Genomic DNA, 27,414 nt, shown 5'->3' with positions numbered 1-27,414 from the left:
TAAAAGGCCATGCACCTCTGCCTGGGTTGCTGGAAATCTGCCCCTTGAAGCTTCAGACGCTATGCAATTGTCCAACTGCTCCGACCCCTTCTATGCTGTGAGAATGTTCCAGCCAGCCCAGGCGGAGAGACCAGACTGAGAGCCTCCGAGGCTCTGTGGAGACAGGGAGATGTTGGCCGGCTGCCAGAGCCCCGGCCCCAGTCTCACCACGGCCTTCACCCCTGCTGGCCCAGCTCCACCCCCAATCTCCCTGCAAGAGGCCCTGAGCCACCATGGACCAACTCAGCCTTGTCCAGATTCATGATCTGCATGAGATAATTAAATGATTGTTGTTGACTTAAGCTACTAAGTTTGGGGGTGCTTTTTTTTGTAGCATTAAACAGACCAAGTTTACCAATTAAAAAAAACCTGGGGCCACCTAGAAAACCTAAGAAGGTCACCCAGAGGCCCCATTTCTGATCAGTCTAGTAGAGGCCTATTGAGTTTGAGGTGGTGCCTCCCTGAATCCTATCCTCTCCTGGCCTCACAGAATCACTACAATTCCCTGAACATGTGTTGAATTCCAGCAACTCAGACATTCCTTCAGTTTTTACCAGTCACCCATTTATTTCTGCACCTCCTGCTGAATCGTATTCCTGAACACAGACATTTTTCCAAGAACAGGATCTTAGAAATGGAAACTTTGAGTAGTATCAGCTATTGTTGCAAGAGGTGAGAAATCCTGAAGCAGCAGGATTGAAGGATATTTTCAACGTGGCCAATTTACTGTGAGGGAGGCTGTACAGACCATTTCATCCAACAGACAGCACTGCTCATAGACACGTGGCATCTGTCCCCTGCCACCAGATGACAGGACCACTTGCTGCTAAGCAGTGCTATGTTACAGCTGCTGACAGTGGGGTGAGCCCACCCTGCAATCGGCAAGGGACTGTGGGAGACAGCTCTGTGCTGTGAACACCCCGGGACTAAAGGTGCATCTCTCACCTCTTTCGTTGGCCCAGGGCCCTCGGTCTGGCTCATAAGGGTTGAACGTCACCGAACTTTCTGGCCTTTGGGATGAGGAGCCCTGAGGCACACAAATGATAACAGTTCACTTTTCTTCAGGGATAACACTGTTGAGTTGATCTGCATAATTATTTTTATTTCCAAATAATCACATTTTAACTTAAGCAGGGAAGACAAAGGAAGGAACTAGGAAAAGAGACAGGAAAACAACAACGATGTGGCTTATCTCATTCTTCGGGCAACGGATGGGATGCTGTGAGGGTTAAATAAAGCTCTTGCTCCCACAAAGAAAGGGGCCCGCAGGGGTCCCGTTGTGAGAGAATTAATCATAACTCTTTGGGTGGTATTCCTTCCCACTTACATGCCCTTTCAAATCCTACTTCCACTTGTTAAAAGATGCTGAAGATTCTCATTATCCCTTTGGATTTGTTTTCCTCCATTACTTCTTTCTCTTTAATTTTATATTGTAGGGAAGTTATTTAAAAAGAAACATTAGGTATCCACCAGCTGCTCCCACCCACTCCCCAACTCCAAATATCTATGCCTTCCTAGTATCCTCTTATATCTTTATCATCCATGGAGATGTAGCAACTTTTGGGTAGATGCCAGAGGGTAGCGCTGGTCAGTAAGCTAGAGGTCCCAAGAGGAAGCGGCTGCCAGCAGCCCAGGGTCCACTGCCCCTGCTGTTGATCGTCATCACTGTCGTAATCATCATCATCATCATGGACCCTGTGAGATGGGGAAGCCTCTTTTTGCTAGCCAGAAGGAAAGTAATTCTTCCTTGTACCCAGAGCAGGTAACTGAAGCATATGGAAACAAAGCCTTGCTGGCCATTATTAATGGCAACCTTCCCTATTATTTATTCAACTTGCAACAGTTTGCAGCATGAAATAATGGGGGAAAAAATCCACTGTTATATTCCTATATCCTTTCCCTTCCGAAAGTCTCTATCTCAAAGTCTGTCTGATCCACCTTCACCCCAACTTAAAACAAGGGTATTGCTACTAAATTTGGTCCATGGGAAAACCACGATTCAAACTATTTTCTTGGCATGAGTGAGTGGAAATTTTACATATCTATTTACCTTAGCAGTGCCCAAACACTGGCCACGAAGGAATGAGATACTGCCAGATTTTGGAGAAATTTAAAGAAACAGAGACAGTAAGCTTAATTTTACACAGTCACTTATCTCCCGGCACACACTGAATCTTCTGCTGCCTTCCTGATATCCCAAGCCCGGGAACCAAAAGTACAGCAACAAAGTCACAATGCATCACGGTTGTCACTTGTCCACTTGTCTCCAAACCTTCTTCCTGCTGCCTATCGAGCTCTACAGAGCCACTGCTCACTGGGCAAAGGCCCTTCTGACAGCCTACAAGACATCCGCTCTTATGTGTCAATGGGATGTCATTGGATCCATTTTCTGACGACTATCTCAGCATTCTTATCAAACTGTTTAATAGAAGTAGCTATGATATGTCAAGAATGAAAACAGAATATAAGTTACAGGGGGCATAGTCATTTATTCACTGCATTTAGAGCTTTTCTACTAAATTTGGTTCACTCAACCCACCACTGATGCTAAACAAAAATGGGTTCAACAAACACATGATGAATGAATGAATGAATGGAGATACCCTTCAAACTGGGAGATGTGAAGTGTAAACTAATGTGATTTAAAAATGAATTCTCTCTCAAGTTCTTATATTAACAGAGAGTAGGTGTGGATAACTCCAAATGACAATATACCGCTTTTAAAAATTTACATATGATCACGAGATTATCGGACATGCTGTGAGCTCACTTCTCATTTATAAAATAATTATCCTGTCTCAACAGAACTGTCCTAGGAGAAACTAGGTAATTCCCAAGGCTTGCCATCCTCCTGCTCTGCTCAGTTCCCTCTGGCAATCAAACTCCAAGATGGAAATAGTTTTCAAATTTTAAAAAAAGGTCTCTTTTAGGTTCACATTGACTATCATTTCAATTTCTCTGATTTTCCCTCGAGGTAGGGAGGTTCTGAATCCAAAGAGACAAAACTTCAAGACACCAGGACCAACCATCATGGACAAAGAGAGGGCACCAGCACCCCTTCTCTTGACTGGAAGACCTCCCACCCTTTGTTCACTTAGAGATGTATCCTGGGGCTGCAGCCTCTCCACCCTGTTGGAATGTTCTCCAGAGCAGGAGGACTTCATAAAGGCTGTTACAATGAACTCAAAATGCAATTACCTGCCATATGAATCCTGTGGGGGAGAATTTAAAAACAGAGGGTAGGGGTGTAAAAAGTACTGAAAAGGATACTAGGGCACGAGCAGTAAGAATCAGTAGGGACGGACACAGTTTGCCTAAAGCCCTGGACAGAGTAATGTATACTCTGATTAGCTGTGTGGTGCTTACCCCTCATCTGTCTTGGCTATGGATAAGGAAACGGGTTGGGGGTCTTCTTTGAAAGGTTGGGTCCCATCTTTTAAGCTGAGGTGGTTCAGGACTTCATTTCAACGCTGCCCACACGGACCACCACTTGACTATGAGCCTTTGCAGCCTGAGTCTTGAGTTTCCCTCAATAACCACACTAGCTCCCTGTGCGGACCCCTCGGCCCTCCCTGCCCTGACTGGGAAAGAGGATGGAACTACACACGAGAGACTGTTCTTTGGAAGAAATGGGAGGTTTTCTGCTGTGTCTGTTAAAAGGGTAGTATTGACTTTATATGAAGATGAAGATACAAAATACAAGTTTCACCTTTCCCAGAGCACTTGGTGAATATGCCATTAGTAAAATAATGACAAAAGCCCTCTGGAATCAAATGCTCAGTTGAAAAGAAGAATTTGAGGACTTTGTAAAGAATGAGCTCTAAGGCAAAATGATAAATTATCAAAGTATTGTTAATACTTAGTAATTAAAGAAATTTTAATTTAATGAAAAACATATTGCTGGTCCAGTTTGCTGGTCCAGTCTATCATTTGTCATTATTCTTTCTTCTTTGTATTTGATAACTTATTCTTCCCTAATCAATAGCATCCCCTTTTCTACACAGAGAACAAGGTATAAATGAAATGTTGACTGTTGCTTTTTTCCCCATTTTTGCTGGTATTCTAAACAGAAGTCAAAGCTGCAGGACACCACTAGATGGCACTAGCTACCTTAGCTTTCCACCTTCCGAAGAGCAATTTCTGATTTTTCTTTAAGTTTTGTAAATTCAGGTAAAAACAGACATTCCACAACAATAAAAAGAATATTTGTTTAGGTTATAAATTATGATCTGTGATCTCTGACTGGCCAGGCTTAACTGCAAGTAGAATATATATTTGACAAATATTCTTTCCGTGCCGGTTTCTAAGAAGTGCACATTCAGAAGTGAACAAAAGAGAGAAAAACATATTGCTGTTATGGAGCTGGTAGGCTAATTCAGAGTTTCCTGATTGGGGAGTATTGCTAGGTGCTCTGATGGCCATTTATAGACTTTAATTTTTAGACTTCTTAAAAGACATTTTCAAATCAGGCAACAGCAGTAATAAAGATGACAACATATTTGTCACAATTGAAGTGACAAAAAGAGCCAGTAGGCTTCAGAAATATTGGCTGCCCAAACCAGACATGGTTCTGGTCTCTGGTGGAATGACCGTGGTCCCAATGGGGACTAAGGTTCCACAGGTGAAGGCAGACTCTTCTTGGCCAGGGTATGAGATAATCTTAGGTTTGCTTCAGATCCATGAAAATAAACACTTCACCTGCATAATTAATCTTCCCTCACCTTAGAAGCAAAGATCTTGCCCTTTATAATCATGTGGAAATATTTTCTCAGGGGTCTGGTCCACTGCTCCCACATTACCAAGTAAATGGGTATGACTTAAGAACTTCTTCTTTCTCTCTCCCAGCTGAACACTAGTGAATCATGTATGAAAATGTCTTAAAATATTCTAACCAGCAATGTATGTGTTGGAATAAAACATGTAAAATGGGTTTTAACTTGAAATTCTGGAACACTTTTCCACAACTAAGATAAATGTGAATGCTATGTCTCATCTTAGAGACTGTGCCTTTGAACTGTGAAACAGAAGCACAGTCTTTAAGGCTGCTGCTGTTCCAACTCTGCCAATCATCCTTAATAGAAGGATAGGTTTATGCACTTAAAAGTAGCAAAGAAAAATATTCCAAGGCTAATAACAGGAGAAATTTTATTCCTGTAAGGACTACAAGTCCTTAGAGTAAGTGATGGCAGGGGGTAAGGAGAGGGTGAATTATACTTTTATTCTTCAGTTAAATCCATTTATATTTTTAAGTGTTAAAACGTACTAATCTCTAAAGAGAAGAAAAATACACCTGCCCTACAGTTTTTATTATGGAATTTCAAATTATCTGATTAATAATATTCTGCAAATCAAAAAACACTTGTCATTAACTACCTACATGCTAGAGTTAATTCAAGTTCTAACATGTCCATTTTGTGCCTGAATTATTAAAAACAACTATTTATACTGATCAAATTAACAAATTCAAGAAAATTAGTTACAACTTAGCTTAACAAATGGGATATTTGCCAAAATTCCCACAAGTCTTTTCTCATGACTGCTTAAATAATGGAAAATTCCCCTTCTATTTGTGAAAACATAAGTATTAGTTCTCCTAAAATATTTCTGGTGAGCAATTAAAATATTTTTAATCCATTGCTTAAATCACACAATCCTTCCTTTATCAATTAACTATTGATATTTTTGATATTTATGAAAATTCAATGCATACTTCAAAGTTGCTATAAATTTACATAGGGACTTCCCTGGTGGTCCAGTGGTAAAGAATCCACCTTACAGTGCAGGGGACGCAGGTTCAATCCTGGTCAGGGAACTAAGATCCCACATGCCTTGGGACAACTAAGCCCGTGCACCACAACTACTGAGCTCACACGCCTCAACTACAGAGCCCGCGTGCCACAAGCTACAGAGCCCACGCGCTCTGGAGCTTGTGCGCCACAACTAGAGAAGAGAAAACCCCTATGCCACAACTAGAGAGAAGCTCATGCACCACAACGAGAGCCTGCGCACCACAACGAAAGATCCTGCATGCCTCAATAAAGAGCTCTCGTGCCGCAACTAAGACCCGAGGCAGCCAAAAAATCAAAATAAATAAATAAATAATAAATTAAAAAAAAAAACCCAGCAACAGCATGCTTTAAAAATGAATAGACAACAGCCCTCTTTTAGCCAGAAAAGTATTTCCACAGTATTAATCAGATTAGTTTCTAATATTTAATTATCCTTTAAAATTGATTAAATAATTTAGGAGGGGCAAATTTTAAAAGGCACAACAGGGTTTACAAAGAAAAGTGGGTCTGCTTGACACCCCATTTCCTACTCCCAAGGCAACTAGTGTTATCAGTATTTTCTGTATTCTTCTGGAACATTCTACACTATATCAGCACATATATATGTGCATGACTTTGTTGTCTTCAATTAACATTGTATTTTGGAAACAATTCTAGATCTCAGCTACCCATCATAGTATGAATTTTACTGTAGCTGATTTCATTTATTTCTCATTGATTGACTTTTAAATTATTTCCAGATTTTGTCAATGATACAACGTTAGAATAAACATTTTCATATATACATGATTACAAATAAATGCAAGAATATCTGTATGATAAATACCTAGAAATAAAATTGCAATTAAGAGGTTACATGTACTCTCAATTTTGGTGGATGTTGTGAAATTGCCTTTCTTAGAGATTGTACCATTTCACACTTCTCCAATAAATTACAGCTGTGCTTACTCACCACACCCTTGTTGCGTGGTGTCACCAAGCTTGTTTATTTGGATCAGTTTCACAGGCGGACATAAGGGAGCCCCACAGTTTTAACTTGCATTTCTCTTATATGAAATGGAACAGCTTTTCCTGCGTTTAAGAGCTATTTATGTTTGCTTTACTATAAACTACTGCCCATTAATCTGTTAGATAGTTAAAACTTTTATTGATTTAAAGAAACTCCTTACATATTAAAGATATTAACCTTATATACGTATCATCATTACTAATACTTATTCCAAGTTTATTATGTTTCTTTTGATGATGTTATGGTTCTTATCCACACATATTTTATTTTTAGGCAGTCTTACTGATATTTTCTTCAACTTTCCTTAGACATGTTCTTCTTTAATTTAAAGATCTACTAAAACTTATTTTCTGGATATTTCTTTAGTCACTGTGGGTGACCTGAGCTGGCTTCAGCCTGCTTGGGACAAGGACAGGGGTGGGAGTGGGGCTTGTCTCCTCACAGTGCTGGGTTACTGTTTCCTGGGGTGATGGCATTTTGATGTGTCAACCTGGCTAGCCTGAATGATATTCCTGTGTTAACGAATCAAACTGTGATCTTGGTACTGCTGTGGAGGGATTTTGCAGAGGTAATTAAAATCCTTAATTTTCTGATTTAATTTAAGGAGATTACCCTGGATGGGCCTGGCTTAATCGGTCAAGAGTCCTTAGGAGAGATTGAGGCTTTCCTAAGAGAGAAAGGGCACCAAGGGGAGAGGGGTGACTGACCCTTGGCTGGCTGTGAATGATAGCTTTGGCTCTTCCCTGAGTGGTTCCACCCTGCTCATCCTCCCTTCCTGATGATCTGCTCTATGGACATTGAACTTGCCCCTACAGTTGCATAAGGCAAGTGCTAGTGATAAGTCTGTATATCTGTGTGTCTGTACATGTATATAGATGTGTGTATGTATAAATATGTATGTGTTATGTATGTACCTATGTGTGTGCATGTGTGTGAGTGTGCTGTGTGTCTTTCACGCATAAATCTCTGACTGGTCATGCTTCCCTGGTTGAAATCTGAATGATGCCATTGGAAACCACAGAATTAAGGTAAATGTGGATTGCTGTGTCTACTCTGTCTGCAGTGAAACTGCTCACTTCTGGGACTGCGCATGGTGAAGGGCTATGTGTTGGCACACCAGCTGCGGGCCATCATAAAGAGAACAATGAAAAAACAAGCGGTGGGAGCCAGGGGCGTGACCCACGCCCATGGGGGCTCCTCCATGGCTGCCAGTTAGACCTGGTGCGTGGAGGGGCCAAGCAAGCCAGGCGAGCGAAAGGTTCTGGGCCTGCTGATGGGGGACCATGCATGGGCAACTCAGTGTCCCTCCCTGAGTTGTGCTATGAAGCTTCGTCAATGCAGCATTTGATCAGGACTCCTGAAAAGATGACTCATGGTTGGAAAGCACCCTGAACCAGAACACATTTTGAATCACCTCAGTTGATGGGGTACCATCTGACCTATTTCCCCCAGACAATGGTCCTGTGAGATGCCATCCTGGCAACCAGGTGAGCCCTGTCCAAGGAGAAGGGGTGAAGGCCAACAGGGGTCGAGGGCCAGGTGGCCCAAAAGGTGGCCACCGTGGAAACTCTCCACGAGTTTCGCCTTTGATCATGGGGAATGCTGACCTCTTCAAGGTCAAAGCCTCAATCACCTACTGGCCCTGGTGGCCTAAAACAAACACCAAGTCATGGGGCAAAAGGAACACCAACATAGAGTGTGTATTGCCTTGACAACCTGGTCCCCAACTCCTAACATGTCACCCTGGCATGGGTGGCCCTTACTGTCACCCCCCCGCAAAAGGGATGCCCCCTCATGGCTGATGTTTCCCACGAGCTGATCCACACTGACTGGGAGCATGATATCAAAACGGACAGTTATTCTATTCAGGTTTATCACATAGCTTTTCCCCTCAAACACCACACCAAACTCACTTCTCTGTTCTGTGGTCAACAAGATTGAGAACATCTAGAATATGACTGCCACTTGGAAAGAAAATCTCAGGGCTTTTATGCTTTTTATTTCCGTTGTTTCTAATAAGTACTTCAGGCAATCTGCTTCATGAACTGACACTCAATTATATGCTGAGATGTTTGGAAAAATACCAACCGATATGAAAATGGAAAGAGTTATTAATAAAATAATCAATTTTAACCCCAATGATAAAACTAAAAAGTAAAAAAAAAAAAGCAATCCATATACAAGTTATAAATATATTTTTTGAGGGAGGTGATTCATTATAAATAAAAATCTTTAAAAAAGAACTTCTTTTTATTTCCTTCATAATTCAATCATATAGCAAACTATGAAAATGCATTATACGTCAACTTTACTGTCTCATAAATAAAAACGGCGTTTCTAATCCTCAAATTCCGCCTTGTCTTTATACATGTTATATTTAAAGTTCTGTGTTGGAACTCTACAGCCACAATGAAGTTACTGTGGCACTTGATATTTATAAAACCAATGGCCTTGTGTAGTCCCTGGGCAGGATCCACACAACCTTGGCTGTTCCTTCCACCAACATGTAATGTATCTAGTCAATTACCATAACGCTGCAGCATGTGATTCTGGCTTGCTTTGAAGAGACTTTCCCATATGAGAATTCCCTCCCACCTATTACATGGACTGAAATGACTTCCAAGAGCACATTATAGCGGAGAGAGCATGCTCACGGTGATGGACTTTGCAGGAAAGGGACTCGGACCACACAGAAAGCAGGGCGTGGGCTGCCCAAGAGGGCTACATATGGCAGGGACGTGAGACCAGAGTAGCAGGAGGGTCGGCAGCAGGGCACACGGAGGGGGCAGCCACAGGGCAGAGCGTGGGTGCTGAGTGCGGGTCTGTCCTACCACTTAGTCAGGGACAGCAAGCAGGGGACGTTTTAGCACCTTTCTGTGGCCAGGCTTTGGGAAGGAGTATGATTTGATTCTTGAGATTATTCCACCCGCTGACCAAGTCTAGAAACCATAACGGCAAAGAGGAACAATAAATGATTCAGAAAACAAATACAGGCTACCTTACATGACATGCTATTTTAACCTGTTCTATAATTACACTAACCCCCTCCAGATTCTGTTGATGAGATGCACTAGGGGCAACATATGATCATTAGAAAGGCTTCAGGAAAAGCCAACCACTTGAGGAGAAGGATCTGGAAAAATACTTTGGCAATATTTTCCATAGAAGGCTATAAAATTTGAGCTTTTACGTTAAATAGCCGACTTTTCATACAGAATTATTAAGTCACAAACTCAAGACAAATCATCCTAAAGAAACTAATTTTGCATGCCCAATTTTGTTACTTCTTGTGGGTGCTGGTTCCATGATGTCTGTGGAAATTCACTGAGTTGGGCCCTTAGGGAACATGCATTTTTTCCCTATGTTTTTCACTAGTCAATAAAAAGTTTTTCCAAAATGTCCAACTCCTTGAAGCCATTAGGTGATGCAAGGTTAAATAGAGGGCTTGATATTCTTTTAAGAGTACTCAGCCCTAAGCTCTCATGCCTCTTAGAGGAAAATGGACCTGTCTCATGACGGGTACAACCTTAAAGTTGACTCGCCAGGCCCATGAGCTATATAAAGGGTAAAATAAAATGATGACTCCATTAAAGTGCTATATTTTAGAGGCTGATCCCAAAGTTCATCGGTATTTTAGCAAGTTCCATTTCCCCCAGTCTGGGGACAGGGGCTGTACCCGGAGAGCCTGCCTGGTTCAGCGTAGCTGCAGCTTCTGAGCAAGTCAACAGCCCCCTCCGAGGGCAGAGTGGGCATTGCGCCTTTTGCAGATTTTAAGGGTTAACAGGCAGAAAGTGAGGTGTAGGGTGCACAGCTCACGATGGGGGAATTTTCATTCCTCACAGATGGCATTAAAGGGCATCAAATGCCCACAGTGAGGTCCCCCTTAAAGTAGCAGGACATCATTCCTGCTTGGAGTATATATCCGTGTGTCAACTCATAACAGTCTGGAGGGAGGAGAGAGCTGGAATTCTCTCTTTTTGGGAGTATCAGGCATGTGTTGGGCAAACCCACGTGGAGAAGTATGGACAAACCACATTCTCACCTCCTATTGACATGGAGGGAGAGGTGGGTTCTGGCCAAGCCCCTGACTCCATCTTTCTCTAGGGGCTTCTCTCATGTGATGGCACAGAGCATCCCCATCCCAAGCCTTCCTCCACCAAGCTATGGCCAAAGCAGCTCTCCTGGAAAGGGTGATTTTTCTAATAACAATGTCTTGGTCGATTTAACCAAAAGAGTCGGGCAGTCAACCTCAGTGAGATGTCTTACACACCTGGCTCGCTACACCAGCATGCACATGGTCACACGGATCGTGCACACGCCTCCACGTGGATGGATCAGGACTGAGCCTGAACAATATGCTACATTTCCCAAATCTGCCAGGAGGTGTATTTCTGATTTAACATTGGGTTGCATGGTCATTTTGTATACTTTTTAGAAAATGGAGGGATTTTAACCTACCTAAGAAGTTAATTTGGCTAGCTTGGATCTGAAAATAGGCTGATTCTAGCTGACACCAGCAATCCCAGTTTATCAAGTGTGATGAAAACAATTACCATGACTCCTGTTATCTAAACATGCTTTTCATCATGCTAATATACAACTGTTTCACTTTTAACAGCATGGTTAAGTAACACTTACCACAGGATGGGAACTTGGAAGTTGTGGACGGAAATTAATATTTCCTGGTTAGAAAGAACATGGACAATTACTGCTATGTTAGTGAAAACCAACTATTTATCCCCTCCCCCACTGCAGATCAATCAATGTGACTGTAAAATATTACTGCTTGAGGAGTAGATACATTTTCTGCATACATTTCTTGATACCCTCTTTCACCTTTCTCACATAAGCAATTAAAATGAATTTGTTTTTTAAAGTTAAAGTTATCAGCTATTGTTTGATGAACGATATCTATAAAACTGGAGCAATCTGACATCATTTTAATCAATCAGTAAAAACAAAGCCTCATCCCATCTTGTTTGAATTTGCAACAGACCGAATCTAAAATGAGGCTGATTATTATCAACATCTGAAAGGGTGAGACTCCAATGTCTTGGCTACTCACCCATTTGACCATCAAATTTTTGACATGGAACCGTAAGAACTCTTAACAAACCATCTGACTTATAAGAATAATGCTCGACGAGCTGAAAAAGAAGAAAGTAAGAAAGTATAATAAATAATGGAGGCAGGCAATGGAGAAATCCTGACCTGGAGCAGCTGACTCCCCTTTTGGACTTTAAAAGTGATTCAAGGACAGCCCTTAACAACAGAAGGTGCTTCCTTGGTGGTCTTCCTGATCCCTCCCCATGCCTCTCTCCTGCCACCCTCAGACTTCTGGACAGAAGTTCACATGCCACCTTCCCTTTTGGACTCTGCTCTTGGCTCACCCTCTTTCTTCTTCTTCTTCTTCTTTTTTTTTTTTTTTTTTTTGGGGGTAGCAAGTTGCATTTATTTGTTTATATTCTCCCATATCTGTGTGATATTATAACAATGAATTCTGCATGCTAACGTTCATTCATGTATTCAGTCATTAAACAAACATTCTGCTGTGTGCTAGGTCCTGAGATAGGACAAAAGGTAAACTATGGTGAATGAGACACATTTCCTACTGTTGAGGTACTTTCTTGGTGGAGAGAGATATAAATGAACAATGTAAAGTGATTAATGGTGTAATAGTGCTGTGGGCAAAGGCTTTGGAGGTACCAAACAATTCAGCCCAAAAGTTTCAGAGAGAAGACATCACAGCACAGGTGATGTGATAGCTGGGACATGGGGAAAGCTGACACTTTGGCAAATGGCCTTATGTTGATGGGATATGGACAGCCTTGGCTAATGGCTCCCAGAAAACTATGAATCATGATGCCTGATTGCTACACTAAAAAATAAATGAATGGCAAATAGATTTATTTATATCCAATCAAAATTATGCAATAGGAAGACAGTCTTAGTTTTCACATTTACTTTTCTCATACAGACATTTCCTCTTCAGACAAGCTAAAATCTTCCTATCTGATATTTCTTCCTTATCTGTTTATTGGTACCTTTTCCAGTTAAGGACTCGTTGCTTCTGAATTTCTTTCCTCTCAAAACTTACCTATTTGGGTGAATGTTTGTTGAATGAATATATTTTATCCTTCCAGGGAGCATTCTTTTTTTTAAATTTTATTTTATTGTTGAAAGAACACAACATGAGATCCACCTTCTTAATAAATGTTTCAATCTGACCAGCCCTAACACGCTACTGAAATGGATATCAAAGCTCTCTCTATTCTGTTAAATGCAATAGTGTGTTCTAAGGCTAATAGTATTGAGGTCCCTACAACAGCTGAACTATCACACATCTCTCCAACGTCATTCAAATATCTCCTTACAAGCTTATGTTTTCAGATAATCTACGCCACAAGGGTGTCTGGGAGGTGGGCATACATGTAAGGATTTCCCTCTTGGGCAGGGGTCTGCACACTTTTTCTGTAAAGGGCCAGATAGTGATATTTTAGGCTTTTTCACTCCACATGGCATCTCTGTCACACAGTCCTTTATTTATTTTTTTTAAAAACCACCCTTTAACGTATAAAAACCATTGTCTTCAAGTACTACACAAAAGCAGACCAGGGGCAGATCTGGTCCACGGATGTGTTGACTCTAGCTCTAAAGAAAGGAATACTAGAGTAGTGTAGCAGTTACCAACTCTCAGAAAAATAACACCAGACTCCTGGGTGGGGGAAGGGCACAGAGGTATCTTACGTTGGTGTCAAGGAAAACCAATGAAATCACACTTTTAAAAATGGAAGGTACTGCTGGCATTTTTATGCTCTTTCTTAAACATATATACAAGGGGAAAGATTTAATTAAGGCTGAATACTGTGAGATGCTGGAGGAATCAGTAAATATGGGAAAGAGTCTTGGGGAGGAACTTTCCGACAATTAAAGATGTTTAACATTATAGTCAGCATGCAGACTTGGAAACTGTGAGTGGGCTCACACAGGGAAAATGGTCATTCAGGAGAAGTGCAATAGCTGTGTACCAGTGATGGAGCCAAGGACCCTCAAGCATTGGGCTGACAGATGGACTCCAGTACCTTTAAATGCACACCATCAACAATTCTTGTAGGAAGTGAGAGGCTCTGATGGGAAATTAATACCAGAAGGTAACATTCCCTACTCATCTCTCTGATTTGCATCGGGCATTAGTACCTAATAGGTTAAATACTCTTTCAAAGCGATAACCATTAAAACAAAGCAAAGTCTGTGGTTGATAATAAGCTACATGCTAATGATCTACAAACCAAAAGACAATGTCAGCATTATGACTAATATGAATAAATATTAAAATACCCAGCATTCAAAGAAGATTTTGTCCCCAACTACAGCATTAGGAACCAAAATAAACCACGTGTGGTGGTTACTCTAAGTGCTTTAAAGGTAATGGGGATCGCTGATCAGTTTTTAAAAAGGCAAGATTTTGAGTCGGGTCCTTTCCTGCTGTAACCACACATGAGGTTCCTGGAGGGGCCTGGTGTGGACATTTGAACCCATCCCCGATGACGACCCGCACCTACAAAAGCTCAACGTAGCTGTCGCTCTTGGGATGGCAGAGTCCCTTGGTTTTCTCTGTCTCTGGACCCGCTACAGTTTATAGGATGCTTTGCCATTTCCTCGTGGAGCTGTGATTTAGGATGAAGCCAAGTCGTTCGTGCCCAATGGAAAGCAGGGATGAACACCGGATTAGGGCTCATTAGTGCCTAAGAAACTCCCAAATTATGCTCTGTTTTCGGTTTTACTATCAGGTGGGTCAAGAAGAACCCCTTTTTAGACCAGGGCTGAACAATCCTATACAAGTGGCGGCCTGAAGCACAGGAAACGCTGACTGCTAGGTTGCCCTAATTTTGCAGCAAGATTCGTTTTGCAGTGAGAACGGCACCTGACATTTTATATTAAATTTGGCCTCTCACAACTCAAAGAACAGTCTGATTAGCCACTTCTAGGCCTCCCTTCCCAGCCATCCACACCTTTCTACTATGTGTATTTGTCTGAAAGGCTGTTCTGGGTTCCAGGCAGAACGTCTTAGAAAGAAAATGCCTCTAGTGCCCCAAGGCAGGGTCTCCTGTTAAACTAAGCACAGTCCTGAGTGGGTACCACTTCCTAGTGCCAAGAGCTGAGGGGTCCTGGATAAGCTATGGGAGCCTCTGTCACCTGACATGATGACCCTAGACCAGTCATCCAGGAACTTGAAGGCTGAAGAGCAGACTGATTGGGCAGGTCTTGGCAAGGAGCCAGGTGGCATATTCTAACAAGGTCCAGGGGCCGGTTCCTCCTCTCTTTTCTGAGGATGATGTATACCTGCCAGAGTGTGTCGAAATTCTTCCCGCCAGGGATGGAGAGCTTCCCCGTTTTGTCCTTATCGATGCGGTAGTGCAGCACCTTCCCCTCGTGCAGCAGGCACAGGGCGTAAGACCCATTGTCCCTGGACCTGATCCTGGAAGAGAGGAGACAGCGCATCACCATCACTCCTACCGCCTGGAAGGGAGGAGGCAGCCTGCAACAGCGTCCCAACCTCGGGGACAAGGGGTCAAGGACTTTGTACCCAGGGAGGCCCAGCCCACAGCTCAGTGACACCGCAAGCTCCAGACAAGGAAATGCTATGGTCGGAGACAGGCCACAGCCAAGCCCAGCAGGCTGGGGAGCGTTGTGTGGGCATCAGGAGAGGCCTGGGCTCTGGGGGCAAGTCCTCTGTTTGCCTGGTACCAGTAAGTGGGACCCGCAGCATTCCGCAGCTGGGGAGTCTGTAGGCCCTCTTCACTCAGCTCCTCTCTTCAGTGAGGTCTGCTCTGCATTTGGATCAGATTCCAGGCAGTGCAGCTCCCCTGTCTAGCCAAGGGTGGGCGTGGAGGGGGGGTGTTTGGTGGGCATTTTAACTAGGAACCTTCTGGACCCCAGATGGAGGGGGCTGAAAGCCCTCTTCACTCCCTCAAGCTCGCTCTCCCCTTTGCAGGGAGGAGAGGGCGGGACCAGGACCGGGATTTAAAATGTTCCATGTGATGCGGTCAGATGACGTTGCCAGGAGAAGAAAATGCCCTCCAGTGTGGGGTGGGGAGAAGCAAGCAGAGCCAGGGCTGCGTTGGCTGTGTTGGGCGCCCAGGCTCTGTCTCCTGGTCCCGGTGGGTGCTCCTGGGCACCACCCCCTTCCCTTATCCAGGAAATGAGACTTGTGAGTCTGATACCGAGCAGAGAGACACCCGCTGTGATGTAGGGGGGCCTGCCGCCCACAGGGAGGGCCTGTGGAACTTGGGGAGGGCGCAGGCCTGGTGGGGCTGCAAAGGCACGGAATGGAGGTGAAGCCCCTCCCCAGCTGAATTCCTCAGTCATCACCATCCTCAGCCCATCTTCCCCTCTCAGCAACTCAAGCCCTTGGGATCACAAGATCTGCGAGAGGGTGAGTCACCGAGGTCCCAGAGGTCCCAGAAAGCCTCTCCGGTCTTGGCATTTTCTAAAACGAGGAAACTGAGGCCCCCAAATGTTAAGCAACGTGCCCAATGCGCTGCATTTTGGGAAGAGTTCACATATGCCAAGCTGCCGTCGGATTTCCATGTTGAGGGGAGATTTCTGATGCCTCCTTTTGGTTGTACGAGGCCACATCCACAAGATGCACTTTGGAAGCTGACGTGGTCACCCTTGGCCTTGTAGGTTCACCTCAAAGAGCTAGCCCAGGACTTGAGATATGAGCTGTGTCGTGTGGCGTTGGAACCTTGTTTTAAAAATAAGTTTAAGTTGTGCTTGGCTGTGCGTGATGAACGGGTTCCCTCCATGCCCCAGTGCTCAGGGCAGCTGGTGTGGGTGGCGGGAAATGCCCAGACCCGCCTCGGCCTCGGTAGGGGCCGCTTCTGAAACTTTCTACTCTGTGAAAACATCCCTTCCTCCCAACCCCAGCAGGTCACCGGCACCCCAAAGCGTAAGCTTCCTTTCACGGTTACACGGCCCATTAAGGCCAGTTGGTTGCTGTCAAACCGAAAAACCACCACACAGAAAAGGAAAAGCATATTTTTATATGAGGGATAACTGAGTCTATCTTGTAGGGAAGCTATTTTATAATGTGGGACTATTCACACCTGCTTTGTTTATTTTATAAGCATCCGTGGCAAACAAATAGGATAGTTTGGAGGTACAAAGAACTATACAAATTCTTAATATGAAGCAATACCTATTTACATATATGCATATAAAAGGTGACCTTGGGATAATGATGCCCATAGGCCATTCCAAAATACCACTCTCTTTGATTTAAAGTCCTTTGCATCTTGGACCTCAGGGTCCTGGAATCAATTAACTGGATCTGAACTCCAGTTTTCCAGATCCATGTCCAATGCCCAACCATTCCACCTTGCCTTATGCCCTGATTGACCTTTTGTTGTTAAAACTGAGATGGAGGATCACAGAATGCCTGGGGAGATGGTTCAATCACCTCATCAGAAATTGGGAAATGCAAATTAAGACCACAATGGAAATACCATTACACGCCCTTCAGACTGGCAAAAATTAAAAAGACCAAAAATGCTAAATATTTCTGAGAATGAGGGCAATAGGCACCCTCGTATACCGCCTGTGGGAGCATGAATCAGTTCAATCATTTTGGAAAACAGTTTGGAATTCTCTACTGAAATTGAACCTATTTATCCCCTCTGAGTCAGCAAAACACTCCAAGATATACAAAATGTGTGCATTCTGCACCTATAAAGTATGTGGGGATGCTTATAACAGCTTTATCTGCGATTATCAAAAACCGTAAGCAGCCTAAGTGTTCACTAAGTGCAGAGTGAGTAGGTTGTGGGGTATTCATACCACAGAATGTCATAGACTAAAGCAAACAAATGGCAGTGATACAAAGCACAGGTGACTCTCACAAGTATAAAACGTATACTGTGATTCCACATGCATGAAGTTCCCAAACAGGCAAATGCGAACAGTTTTGATGTACGCCTAGGTCCTAGGTGGTGACGAGAAAGAAAACAACCAGGGCATGCTGGACACAAGGGTGCAGGAAGTGGCGTCCTGTAACGGGTGGGTGTGAGTGAGGGGCCTTCTGCGATGCTGCTTGTGTTTTAGTTCTTGACTCCAGTGGTGTTTGCTTTAGAATTATCCATTAAGCTGCACTTACAGAGTGACGCACTCTTCTGTGTGCTTAGTATTTCATAAGAAAAACAGCATTAAAAGAGAGCTGGTGCAAGGCAGAAATAGAGCATCTCTTGCTTTTGGGCAGTGATTTCTGCAAAGGCACACGCTTCCTTGAGGCTCCCCCCAAGAACAGGTCCCAGAGGAGTTTCTCTCCCAGAGCTCCAGCCAGGCAACCTGTTTCAGCTCCCGGGATGCCAGCGGCGACAGCTACCCGGTGATTACAATCTAAGGACTGGGAGGCACAGGGACAGGCTGTGGACATGCAGCCTGAGCAGCCCCCGAGGCAGCTGGCAGGAAACGAGGGCAGAGAAGGGAAACCCACAGGCCCAACATCTGTAGGTGGCAAAGACCAGAGGCTTGGTGACACTAACGGCCAGTAACTGTGAGGTGTCTGCTGGCTGCAGGCGGATCCTGGGCTGGGCTATTTTTAATCTAACAATCGGAAAATACTGGTTTGGAAGCTGAAGTAGCTCCTCCTCCTGGCCCCCTCCTGTTCCTCAGAAAGCCCCCCTCTGCCCTGGGACACCCGCCAGGTTTGTCACGTGGACGCCCAAAGGGGAAAGAGCAAAGACTAGTCTTGCACCTTCTCTTGGGGTCGCTGGCCTCCACCCTCCAGGTCAACTATCTTCAGGCATATTCCCAGAAGCCCTAGAATACTGTATTTTTTCCCAGTGAGTCTCTTGGAAAAAGCAGGCTCACGACAGATTTGTGTTTTGCTACAACAGGGTGTGGGACTTCAGCGCTTTTGAACTGCGAAGTTGTCCTAACTGGCCTTAAGACCGTCTTGAGGTCCTTGGTGAGAGGGCAGGAGAGCCACCTTGCCTCTGCGGGTGGATGGTCTCAGGCTCTGCGATGAGCAGGGCTTGCAACTCACAGACACCAAGCACTTGGCAAAGCTGAGGTGGGGAGATTGTTCGTTCTGCCAGGCACAGCCTGGGGGTGCTGAAGCCCTTTTCCACCCCCCTACGACCTCCTGGATCAGAGAAAACATGTGGTAATGATGCCCAGACACTGACAGGGAAGTGAGGACCGGGAGGTGGTGGGACCCTCAAGGTGACCTCCACCCAGCAAGGTCTGGGGACAGTGCATTGCGTCTGCTGCAGACAGAACAGAACAGCTGGGGTACATCCTAGCCCACCAGGCATTCTCACTGTCCTGTGCATTTTTTTTTTCCCATGGGCAGAGAAGAGCGTGGCTGGCTGGAGGGGAAGCGGGGTGCCTGGGATAAGCTGTGTGCCTATGGCCAGGATGGGCTGTACAAAGAGACAGGGAGGGGCTCACTTCCAGGGCTGACGCTGTATTGGGTGGTCAGATACTGCAGCATGGGGCCCAACAGTGGCTTCTCAAGACAGCAGCTGAGGAGTAAGGAAGGAGAGGATATGGGAGTGGCATACCCGGGAGTATGCTTGCCAGTATAACGCTGAGAGCACCCCCAGACTCAGGAGAGGTACCAGCCCTAATGATCCACGGAAGACAAAAGGAAATGCAACTTCCGGGTGCTTTTGCCTTGCACTACAGCAAAATTTAGGCACGTGAGCATTCCACACATGCAATGAAAGCAGGATCAGTATGGAACACAGGTCTAAATATGGGGCCATGCCAAGCTCTTCTTTCACACGTCTGCCTTTTAAAAAGTTTTATCAATTCCCCTCTCTCTCCCTCTGCTCTGGTTTATGAGGTGAAACTAGGTCATGCTGCTTCTCCTCCAGCTTCATGGGGACCTTGATCAGACCAATGAAGTGATTCTGACGTTAGTCCACAACGCCCTTTAAACTTTTCACTTCAGACAGGCCATGACACTTTATGCTGACCTGCGGCTGCAGAACCACATGTGTCGAATAAAATGGCACACTTTGATCCACGATGGCAGCACCTAAGAGCGCTCACAGAACTCAGCTTTTATTGTGGCACATGAGGGTCACACAGTCTCACTCATCAATGAATAAGAGTACGGTTTTCTCTAAACCCAGAGATCACTTTTGAAATTTAAATATATAACAAAAAGTGAGTTATAACTTAAGCAGGGAAAAGTGAGTGGCAAATAAGAGCAAAAAAAAAAAAAAAAAAGTGAGATTTGCCTAAGGACAAATACCAATATCAGTACTGCAGTGGACAGGGGGGAGAACATCCCAGGCCAGCAGCAAGGTGGGTACCTGAACCTGAGATTCCCCCATTAAAGCAAGGACGGTGAAGAAGAAAACCTCTTCAACTCCAGAGAACAGTGTTCCCAGCATAGAACACTCAGGAGTCCCACAGATGAATATCAATCAAATATGAGCTCAAAAAGATCACCCAAAACATAAGGAAACAGGAGTTATAAGAAAGAGGTCAGGGAGGGAAAAAGAGCAGGAGAGACAGAGATTTATACACCTAAGGACTTTCTGTATTGGAATCATCAGATACAGAATATAAGCTAACTATACATGAAATATTCAAAGAAACAAAAGATGGAATCACAAAAACTAGCAAGCAATAAGATACTCTCAAAAATGTATAGGACTATTTGAGAAACAACAAAAACAAATGGAATTTCTAGAAATTTTTAAAAAATATAACTGATGGAAAAAAAAAAAAAAACAGTGGATGAGTTTAAAGTAGATTAGATACAGATGAGGTGAAAATTAATGAATTGGAAGACAAATCCAAGAACATTACCTAGTTCAGTGCACAGAGAAAAGGCAATAGAAACTAAGAAAGAACAGAGAATGAATTAAGACGGTCTAAAATACGTTTAATAGGAGCCTCTGAAGGCAGAAATGATAAGAAAGAAGGATGATAATACTTGAAAAAAATAGATGAGTATTTTCCAGAACTGATGAAAGAATCCATGGTTGTAGGAAGCACAGATACAGGACAACCACTGGCTTAGCTTTAAACATATTACCTGTTCATCTCTGTAACAACTCAGGTAACACAGTAGTTTCCCCTTTTTATCATTCAGTAAGCTGAGGTCAGAGAGATGAATTAAGCTATCTAAATCACAGAGCTATTAAGTGGCTGCACTTGCCTGAACTTAAGTTTCTACAAATAGAAGCAGTTTCAAGGTTAACTCTATCTCAACCAGTCAAATAATACAGGAACATTCCCTACTGCACATATAGTTACAGACCCTCCAATGAACTTGGAAAATCTCAAATGATCACTATTCTTAACGTAGCCTAGGTAGGCATCCAGCATCTCGAGCAGGTTCAAATGTGGTCCTCAGACCTGCATCACTTGAGAACTTGTTAGAAATCCAAATTCCTGAGCTATATCTCAGGCCTAGCGAGTTAAAAACTGGGGGGTGGGGGTGTGTGGTTTGACCCAGCAATCTGTGCTTTAACCAGCATCCAGGTGGTTTGCACACAAACAGAAGGTTGAGAATCACTGCTTACATCATCTGCTCTGGACTTTGTATCCATCCTGTGGAACCCCACTGAAGGTACTGTTTTCATTCTTCATCCTTTCTCCTAGTTTACATTTGTTCCTTGCTCATGGGGAATACAAGTGTATATTCTTACAAGCTAGCTCAATGTCTCTGAAAAACTGTAGCATATTCTGAATACATTTTATCCTGGTTACCTTACACTGAGTTGTACTTGCACTGAGAAAGATTACTAATAGCTATTTCCGGGGAAGGGGGAGAGGGAGGGGGAGGGCATTGGTGAAAGGTATTGTTCTAATATTCAAGGGTGGCCGGTATGTCACCCAGTGTCCCCAAGCCAGGTCCAACCTGGACAAGGACCACATGGTTTAGCACATTCCTGATTCTGGGTGGACACAACCCTTTTCCTTAGAAAGCCACTGTCACCAAATCTTCTAGTACCCAGTTGTGTACAGAATGGTGTACGCCCTCACTGGACCATCTGTGCATGTTGCCCATTGTTTTACCTGTAGGTTCTCCTGGAAGGCTTCCTACAGGGCCCCGAACGTTAGAGACATGAATAAGTGAATGTGTGTGTGTGTGTGTGTGTGTGTGTGTGTGTGTGTGTGGATGCGTACATGTGTGTAAAGGAGGAGAGGGTATGAGGGGCATCGGGCTATAATGGAGAAGGATATGGTGGGGAAGGGAAGGGAAGGGAAGGGAGGAAGGGAGAAAGCAATGAGAATGTCATACTCCATCTAGAAAACGGCTAATGAAGAAGGGATGACTCAAAGATTAAAGTGTTTATTTCTCCTTGAAAGGGACAGGGGAAGGTCTGGGGTGCCTGGATTTCAGATGCAGAGCACATAAGAGCACATCACACAGGGGACTCAGTTGTTCTGCAGGGCTGGAAAGGTGGTTGACTGTGGAGGGCATATGAAGGATAAACGGCACCACTACTTGGTAACTGCTCAGAGGCCTCTGCACTGTCTTGTTTCTCTGCATACAGGGCCCCAGGCTACCTGGGATGACTGTAACATATTAAAGAGCTGTCATGAGAAAAGCACGGGTCAAGGAGTCCCACCCATCATGTACAACAACCACAGGACAGCGCAGGGTGCTGAGGCCCACCCCCAACTGCAGGGGATGTAAGGCTCTACGGCCTCAGGACCCGCGAAGCCCACAGGCCACAGCTCGTACACCCCCCAGCACGTGTGCCTCTCAGACCCTCGGACTCCAACTCTCCTGGGCTTCCTCTCGGCCTTTGTTCTCATCTTCCTTTCCTGCCCACACTACTCAGCTATGGCATGGGCAACACTCGCTCTTGACTTCTGCAAACTACTGTCCTGGTCTAAGACCTGACTCTCTGCCATCTCTCCCCCTGCAGAACCCTCATTCCCCTCTCCACAATCCAGGGGGCCATCTCAGAGGTCAGGGTCTTCCTCAGGACCTCACAAGTCTCCCAGACCTGACTGCACCACTGGTTTGGCCCAGGAGACTCGACCTGGCAGCACCTCGTCCCCATCTGCTCTCTTGGGATCTCCTTCAATCCCCTCCACCTCTTAGTCCCATGGCAACACTGACCTGGCGTTCACCAAGCATTTCCAAAATAAGACCTGCAGTCAGCACCTCTTGCCTTCCACCATTCTCACCCAGCGGCTCTGGGCACAGCTGCCCCAGCACCCATCCTGCTGTGGCCCTTCTTCCCTCCTGATGGAGTCCGGAACTGCCTTACTACCACCTCAACCACAGCTAAACCTTATCGGCCAGTTTAAGGATTATCTGGCAAATATTACAGTTGGTGTGTAAATAGGATGACCATCTGGCCTGAGACAGCCCTGTTGACCCCTGCTGTACCCCCTCCCATCATGTTATCGGTCCCCTTTCACTCCCTCTGAGTGGATAATCCATTCCCCGGTCCACCCCTTAGGGTCAGGAGGGACTTCCTGTCTGGTTGGACTGCCTTTCCTTCACACAGCTTGTCACTCCTGCCCCGCTCCTGGGCCAGGCCACGCTCAGGTGGCAGTGTTGACCTCTAAGACTCTGCACTGACACTTCCTCCTGCCCAGGACCACTTTCTTTTCTTTCTCTACTGATTCTCTTCTCCTCACTGCTCAGAACACAGCTGAAATGTCCCTTTCCCCTACCACTGAGACCTGTTCTGAGCACTGGGGCTCCACCCGTGAAGATGGAGGCCGGTCCCTGCACTTGGGCATTCAGAACAAGTGGTACTGATGGACAACAAACAAGTGAACAGAAATAAAGATACCAACAGTGTCATCAGATGGGACGACCGTGATGGATGGAGCGGGACATGTAGTCACACGTCACACACTTTGCAGTATGTCTTTCTGAATTTAACATCTTCCCCTAGGCTGCCAGCACGGTGCAGGCAGGGACTAAAGTCTATCTTGTTTGTCACAGTCCTATCACAATGCCTGGCACACATCTGGTGGAATGCACTGTTTTGTGGAATGAAAGGCTATTTTTGCAGATTTTTAAATTTTTAACTGCATACTTCTAAAGTCAGAAAATAAGAACTACAGTGAAAATGGCATTGGCGACTTACTGGTTTGATGACTCCTTTGACAAATCTGAGATACTATCTTTTCTGTGCCATGTTAAGTCAGCCATTTGGAGAGTTGCCATCTGTGTATTTTAAAGGTCACCTAGAACTCACTCTTGACTCTGTAAGATTTTCAAGGACTTTTAGCCAAAAACAATAAAATGTTTACCTGGGTACTAAACACAAAGCAAGTGACAATTCCATTGTTTTTCGTTTGCAGAACATGGAAATTTAAGAGCGTTTTCGTTCTGAGATCCCTTACATGATGACATGAAGGGACCAGCACATTACATTTCAGCAGATGTGATGTGCTCTTGGAGCAGCACTTGTGAATGTGAGCTCTGAGCTGTCCTGCACGAACCACATGGTGAGATATTTCTGAACTGGACAGTCAGAGAACCATTGACCACAGCCTGTCCCCACGGCCTCGTTCGGCCCAAGCAGGGCCCAGCAGTGTGACCACATGGCCTTAGAGTTTTGTATGATTTGTAAAAGATATTTAATCACAGCCAGAGAAGACCACTCTTTCTTCCACTCCAACTTCCTTTCCCAGAGTTGACAATGATCCTAAAAATGGACATGCATTACTCAGAATGAATTGTGAACCTAGAGGAAGGACTGAGTTTTCTTTTTTCAAAATGAAGAAAATACTACCAAATTATTGTCAAATGAAGAGGCAAACACTATGCAGTCAAAAGATGTAGAAAATAAAAGGTGCTACAGACATGTGTCAGGCACTTAAGTAAAAAAAATATATATTACTTTTTCTAAATTTTGTATGTTTAAGGTATTTATTAGTTTTTTTAAAATTGTAAATCATTGTGATTTTTTTCTCACTCTAAAATATACTGTATTTTGTACCTAATTTTGTGTTCTTTCTTAAAGAGGGTCTCCAAATTATATATGCTTTGGACCCCACCAATTCTGGATCCTTCCTTTGGGGAAGAGGATACAACATTTTCGGAAAGTAAGCTTTGTTTCTCTTTCTTAACAAATCCATTTTGTAGTCATGCCTGAGCTGTGACTAATTTCTCAAAATGGCAAACTGTGCTGTCATATGAGGCCTCAGAGAGCTGAGGGCACTCATCCCCAACACGGCCTGTCCACTCTGCCTGTGTCCCTGATGTCATGAACGAGGCAGAGCTCCGGCCCCGACCCACAGGACCTGGGCTGAGGGTCCCTGTCTGGTGTTCCCATCCGGCCAGCCAGACCCCAGACACAGGCAGGTGCCTTAGTAAGGATACCACAGCCCGAGGGGCTTAAACAACAGACGTTTCTTTCTCTCAGTTCTGGAGGCTGGAAGTCTCGGATCACGATGCTGGTGAAAGCCTGTTTCCTGGCTTGTAGAGGGCACCCATCTGGCTGTACGCTCACATACATGGCCTTGCCTCTCTGGTGCAGGCAGAGTCCAGCCTCCTCCTTTTCATAGATAATCCCATCATGGGGTCCCATCTTCATGGCTTCGTCTAAACCTAATCACCGCTCAAAGGCCCCACCTCCAAATCTGTTACACTGGGGGCTGGGGCTTCAACATACGAATCTGTGGGGACACAAACATTCAGCCCATCATAGCAGGTGATGAAAAGCCACCTCTAGAAATGCCACAGATGACTGCAAGGGAGGGTCTACAGACCACACTGCCCATCTCCTCTGTGAAGAGCCTTTATTCTCCAAGGACAGTACAAAGTCCCTGACAGCCACTCTTCACAAAGCCACTCCTGAACAGTCCCAGCCGAGCTGTGTGGACAGGAGACAAGAGGGGGGAGCGGGCGTTCTGAGTGACGTGCCCTGGCACCACACCTTGCATGGGGAGAGCGGTGGAGCCAGAGACAGTGGACGCCCTGGACGTGGCTTTTGCTGCCGCTTCCTCTCAGCCCAGACATGCCAGGGACGCCGCATTCCAGCTCTCATCTCCTACTTGCCTGACAGCCTTGGGCAAGCTCCTCTGTGCCTAAGTCCCTGTCTGAAAATCAAGGGATTTAGCCCATTAGCAGTGAGGTCCCTTCTGGCTCAGGGGTTCTGCTACCGCAAATGGATTTCATACCATAGTTCAAGAAGAGAGGAAACATGCACAGTGGGGCCGGTGAGCATGCTCACTTCTGTACCTCTGCACTGGCTCTTTTCTAGGTGCAGCCAGACGGGTCCCATTGAACTTCAGTTGGATCCGCCCTAACACCTTCCCGAAGCTGGACAGACTGGCTTTCCCAAAGCAAAGTCCTCCCGATGCCCGAGAGCCCTCAGTAACCTGGCCCCCATCCTCCGTTTCTCCCCCTCTCACTCTGCACCAGCCACAGTGGCCTCGTGGTGGCCTGGCCCTCCTAGCACACTCCTGGCCTCTGGGCACCCACACATGCTGTTCCCTCATCAGAATGGCTCCCAGCTGCTTTCAGGTCTCTGCTCAAATGTCTCCTTCACAGTCAGGCCCTTCCTTGCCACATCTAGCATAAAACAGAACCCCCAACCACAGCATGCTCTAGCCCCTTCCTTAAATGCTCCGATGCGCTGTGCAGCTCTTGTTCAATCACTCGGTGTCTACTTCTGCCAGTGAGATGTGGGCTCCACGAGGCAGACGCCTCCGTCTCCAATGCCCAGGACGGAGCTGGTGTCCAGTGCCTCACGCAACTGTGGACACCAATAAATGCTGGTCGACAGATGGACGAGTCGGTTTAAATGATGGGAAAGTAGGCCGGAGACACATTCTTTAGGGAAACCTGGATGAGGCCGGAGAAGAGCCAGTCGGAAGGACCCCACAACTGTGGGGCTGTCCAAGGGCGGGTGCTCCCTGCAACATCCCCTTGTCTAAGGGGGGAGCAGGCGGTCTCCCTGAGCGCAGGCTTCTGAACCGGTGAGAAGGCAGAGGCCTTGCTGTTTGGATAACCCAACTTGGGGCTGACTTAACGTACCAAGATGCCTGTCAAGATGCAGTCCCATGACAGGTGTGTTGGAATTATTCCTAAGAAGGTGGTAAAAGTTCAAACCTCAGGGGAAAATGAGCTGGTAGGTGCCACACTGAGCGGAAAAAATATCCCTCTGTCCCATGATTTCTGCCAGTGGCCATTACTGTATCCACTAAGCCATCACCCCAGTCACGCTGTGTGCCAGCCTGGGCTGCTCTGGACTTGTTTTTAGGATCATTTTTTTTTTAATAAAAGAGTATTGTGTTTAAGATCATTTCTTAAATAATAGGGATTACGGTAAAGTCTGAGGAAAATTCTTTAAGTAGGTGGATACTCAGAGAAAACACTTCAATTCTAGGAAAAGTTTACGGTGCCAGCTGGGTGTGACTGCACATCCTTGGTCGTGGGGCTACACTGCTGTGTAAGTGTCCGAGGCCAGACTGGGGCACCCAGTCAGCATGTCCGGGGCAGGGGTCACTGAGCAGTGACAAACACAGGTGAGCATGCCTCGGTCGGCAGCCCCCCCTGCATCCCACCAGCCACAGCACCTCGGGGGAATGAGGTCGACACCTGTCTGAGCAGCTCCTTGCCCTCTCTGG

General features: G+C 45.2%; 1 protein-coding gene across 5 annotated transcripts in view; it reads right to left on the bottom strand.

Annotated features, from left to right (window-relative positions):
* SYK (spleen associated tyrosine kinase) overlaps window positions 1-27,414 on the bottom strand; it is a 92,659-nt gene that overhangs the window by 21,067 nt on the left and 44,178 nt on the right. For 4 of the 5 annotated variants that reach the window (XM_059927000.1, XM_059927001.1, XM_059927002.1 and 1 more), the window contains exons 4-8: window positions 15,181-15,316; window positions 11,903-11,984; window positions 11,476-11,519; window positions 9,708-9,776; window positions 985-1,066 (exon numbers count right to left, since the gene is read on the bottom strand). In XM_059927000.1, the coding sequence (XP_059782983.1) occupies window positions 985-1,066; window positions 9,708-9,776; window positions 11,476-11,519; window positions 11,903-11,984; window positions 15,181-15,316 (413 nt within the window). The remainder of the gene's footprint in view (window positions 1-984; window positions 1,067-9,707; window positions 9,777-11,475; window positions 11,520-11,902; window positions 11,985-15,180; window positions 15,317-27,414) is intronic. The other variant, XM_059927004.1, reaches the window with a different exon arrangement.

This window comes from Balaenoptera ricei, chromosome 6, assembly GCF_028023285.1.
Source record: "Balaenoptera ricei isolate mBalRic1 chromosome 6, mBalRic1.hap2, whole genome shotgun sequence".
NCBI classification, from domain to species: Eukaryota; Metazoa; Chordata; class Mammalia; order Artiodactyla; family Balaenopteridae; genus Balaenoptera; species Balaenoptera ricei.
This window is presented reverse-complemented; position numbering and strand designations above follow the sequence as displayed.